We start from the raw sequence: 4,225 nt of genomic DNA, 5'->3' as shown, positions 1-4,225 counted from the left end.
ACGGACTTACAACGCTAAAATCCGGTCGTTGATTCCAATTATGTAAATTTGCACTAAAACAACAACAAAAAAGTAATTTTCTACCTTAGCAATAAAACCCTGATTATGATAACTTTTGTAAAAACAGCGATAAGAACAAGTTGTAGATACTTAATGGTTCTAATGAGATTTACTGGTAATTAAAACGATTGTTATTCGTATACATTGTTTCTCCTTTTTGTAATTTTATGAAATCATTTTGAGTAACAATAATACAAGTGATTATCTTTCTTCAACAACAAACCAGCAATACTCAACAATTTATTGAACATTGTTTTTTTATTTCGTGTACAAACCTTAGATAATTTGCAACAATAAAATTATGTAAGGCACTTTTATATAAATTGTCACCCATAAATTGCTGTAATCAGAAACATCGTAAAGGCCTTGTTTGTTAGTTGTCTACAATACTGTAAATGGTGAAATTGTAAAGGTATTTTTAGTTTATTTGTCTACAATGCTGGAATAGAAGACATCGCAAAGACATTGTTTGTGATATGCAGTATTATTAGTGACATTTACCTCAAAATTTCAAATTATACTTCTACAAGTAAAACAAAGGTTTTAACACTATATTATACAACATTTCACCAAAGGTAAAATTGAAAGGAGAATCTGTGACGGAGAGGCCTAATGTTTTCTTTGATTGGCCGTACCAATTGCTGTGGACTACAGTTTCGCCTATTGAAGGCTCATTTGCACAGCTTTGGGCTGGCATATCAATGAAATACGGTTAGGCCTCTTATGTGGCACAGATGACCTAGCAAAAAAGGATAAGTTAGAATAAACTAACACGTTTTCATGATTTACGCACAAAATAGCGATAACAAAATGTTAGTTTTATCTCAACTTTAGAATTAAGTTTAACTATAAGTTAGATGAATTTATCTGTAAACATTTTTTTTTTTTTATGTTTCATACATTAAATTATGTTACTTGCAGATATTCCAAGATTCGCGAAAAGTAAGACAAACCTAAATTTTTTCTTTTGGCAAATACTTTCAAGCATGTTGAAGCCAGAAATGGCCAGTGATTCGTGAAGGTCACCAAGGTAACTTATACCCACTTGTATCTCAAAATGAACAAAATCACATTATCTTATATTTAAAATTTCCAGGGAGAATCCCTTTGGACTCACCTAGATAACTTCATGTCTTCGCCACTAGTGGCGCACAGGATTGTATGTGTATATATATATATCGCTTTCTGACCAATGGCATCTTCGAACTTGTAAATCGTTAAGTTCTTCAAAATATTATTGTAACCAATTAATTGCTAAAATACGCCTGCTAAACTAATAAATTTAACAATTAGGTTATTATCCAGGCATGCATAAAAAGATCCTCTAGAAAAACAAAACATTGAATTTATTAATTATACCATTAAAGCGCCGAGAACTCCATATTCAAACGAAAACACCAACTATTTTTAAACAGTTTAACTAAGGTTGTTTAAGTCTCAGTTATGATAAAAGTAAAAATAAATTGAAAATAAACGAAAAATAATTGCACGAATTTTGACGAAAAATGCCTTATACAATAACTATGAAAGATGAGTACAGTTTATAACAAAAATAACACAAAGATTTTTTTTTCTTATAAGTCAATGATGAAACAGTAGCTGAAAGACGGGATATCGTTTGTTTGGTGTTTGTGTGTGTGTATGTTTATCATTTTTTACATTGTTCTTTCAGTGTTTCACATACAATTCAACAAAAAGCATTACCTCTTTAATTAAACAAAGCCGTTTCAATGACCTAAAATATAAAATGACTTTCAAAGATGTTCGCAGTGAATGGATACAATTAAGTTCTTAAGTACATAGGCTTGTTCGTGCTATGATGTAGCAAGCTGAGGCATGACTTCAAAAACTTGTTCGTACTATGATGTAGCAAGCTGAGGCATAACTTCAAAGGCTTGTTCGTGCTATGATGTAGCAAGTTGAGGCATGACTTCATAGACTTGTTCGTGCTATAATGTAGCAAGCTGAGGCATGACTTCAAAGGCTTGTTCGTGCTATAATGTAGCAAGCCGAGGTGTGACCTCAAAGGCTTGTTCGTGCTATAATGTAGCAAGCTGAGGCATGACTTCATAGGCTTGTTCGTGCTATAATGTAGCAAGCTGAGGCATGACTTCATAGGCTTGTTCGTGCTATAATGTAGCAAGCTGAGGCATGACTTCAAAATGATGTTTTAAGTAAAAAAGGTCGAATTTTACAAGAAATAACGAGTGCAAAATAATTCAGAACATATTATAAAAACAGTTAAGTAAGTTTTTTTTTTAAAATAATAGTATACTGGTGATCCTGTTTTGTCATTGCTCCATTTGTGTACATGTTTTAGGCAAGTACCGATAGATAAATATTTATATTCCAACAAGATACTGTTTTTTTAACAACAAATCTATTATATTTCTATATAAAAGAGTATTTTATATTGTGATCTCATAGAAAGTCCAGAACTTCTTATATATGACATTAGACTATCTTCGTAAGAAAGAGGAATAATTGTATTTTAGTCGAATGATTTTTCTATGTTATTTAGTGGCGAATGGCTGCACATACGAGCCACGGGACATATTATTCCTGATCGTTTGATAGTATAATGCCGTTACGCTTTTCTTATGGCTGGAGAAACATAAAATACCTTTCCATAAAAGTAACATTCATACACAGATATTGTTGAACAATGTGAACCTAAAGGATACAATAATAAATAAATAAATAACTTGGATATATGTACTAGTTTATTCTATGTAGATAATATTTTGGGGGGCCGTCTTAGGTTTAAGAAGAAGAATAGTCAACTATTCGAAAGCGTCCGAGTTTTGAAAATATTAGGTTTAAGGACAAAGCCTTATGTTCTTAAAGCAGAATGCATTTAGTGACAAAAATCGTTGAAATGGTGAAGATTTATATATTATAGCACGTGACAATAACGTGGGCAAACTAACTGTGATTGGCGAACGGTTTCTGTGTTGCTAAAGTGTGATGATATCAGCCGTTCAGAAAAGTTCTTTTCGAGATCTTGATCACGGTTTGAAACTCTTACGCTGCCGTCCCTAACGCCTGCATTTCTTCCGTGTGGGCTTGCAACCTGTTCCTGCGACTCCGTCGAGCATTTAATTTCTCCTTCAATCCCATTTCCATCCGAGCATGGTTCATAGCCTGACTGTTTTTAAAGTCTTCAACTTCCGCTTCGTGGCGCTTTCGTAGTTCATTAATCTTTCCTGTAAATAAAAAATAAAAAGGAGAGAAACTTACTAAACTATAAAAAAAAAAAAAAATAATAATAAATAAACGAAAAATAAAACTCACAATCTCGTACGATATTTCAAATTTTTCTGTTGTATGTGTATCATCTATATTTTTATCATGATTAATCAAACACCATATTTGAAAGGTTGAATAATTCAAATGTTTTAAAGCGTTTTCCACTCCTTACTGTATTGTATAAATATCCTGTTTCTTTCTCGTTTTTTTTAAAACTTGGGACGTTACTGTTTAAAACTTAACTGAAACTAAACGCTGTATTATAATTGTAATAAAAAAATGCTTACCAAATATTTCTTCATTAGATGGGGGAGGAGCTAGGTCATTTAACGGGACTGGTGTTGGAGCTGGTGGCATCGGTGGCTCAGGTGCAAGATAATTATTCTGGTGGGTTTAGAAATATACAACATATAATAAATACGTAGTTTCAAGGTTGATTCAGATAGAAAGAACGTTTTGTGCGTAAAAAGTTTCAAAAATCCCTTTCTTTTTTACTTTTGGAGGACCCCCTATGGTTTAGCGATAAGTCTGAAAGCTTATAACACTAAAAACCGGGTTTCGATATCCCTGATGGGCACAGCACATATAGCCCATTAACAATAAACGAGCGATTAAACTTTTCGAGGAAGTTTTTTTTTTGATGGTTTGAGCTGCTATTTGGTAAATCTAGGAATCTAGCAAGGAACTCTGAAACTGGAAAAGGATGAAAAGTTACATTCGATTTATTTTTTCATCAACAGCATGTTTCATGAAATACCTCTTGTTGTGATATATAGGTTAATTTGAAGACATATTACTGAAAACGTGATGCATGGCCAGGTGGTTAGGGCGCTCGACTCGCAATCTGAGGGTCGCGGGTTCGAATCTCCGTCCCACCAAACATGCTCGCCCTTTCAGCCGTGGGGGCGTTATAATG

The 4,225-nt window shown here is 33.3% G+C and overlaps 1 protein-coding gene across 1 annotated transcript in view; it reads right to left on the bottom strand.

The window, feature by feature from the left end:
• Positions 1-3,088: 3,088 nt before the first annotated feature.
• The window catches only part of LOC106474942, a gene marked incomplete at its 3' end in the record, with an annotated part of 11,079 nt that continues 9,942 nt past the window's right edge, over positions 3,089-4,225 (bottom strand). The window contains exons 7-8 of the mRNA XM_022403197.1: positions 3,597-3,693; positions 3,089-3,266 (exon numbers count right to left, since the gene is read on the bottom strand). Of these exons, the coding sequence (XP_022258905.1) occupies positions 3,089-3,266; positions 3,597-3,693 (275 nt within the window). The remainder of the gene's footprint in view (positions 3,267-3,596; positions 3,694-4,225) is intronic.

This window comes from Limulus polyphemus, unplaced genomic scaffold (assembly GCF_000517525.1).
Source record: "Limulus polyphemus unplaced genomic scaffold, Limulus_polyphemus-2.1.2 Scaffold7886, whole genome shotgun sequence".
Classification (NCBI taxonomy): Eukaryota; Metazoa; Arthropoda; class Merostomata; order Xiphosura; family Limulidae; genus Limulus; species Limulus polyphemus.
Note: the sequence above shows the minus strand (reverse complement) of the source record. Positions and strands in the feature narration are given on the sequence as shown.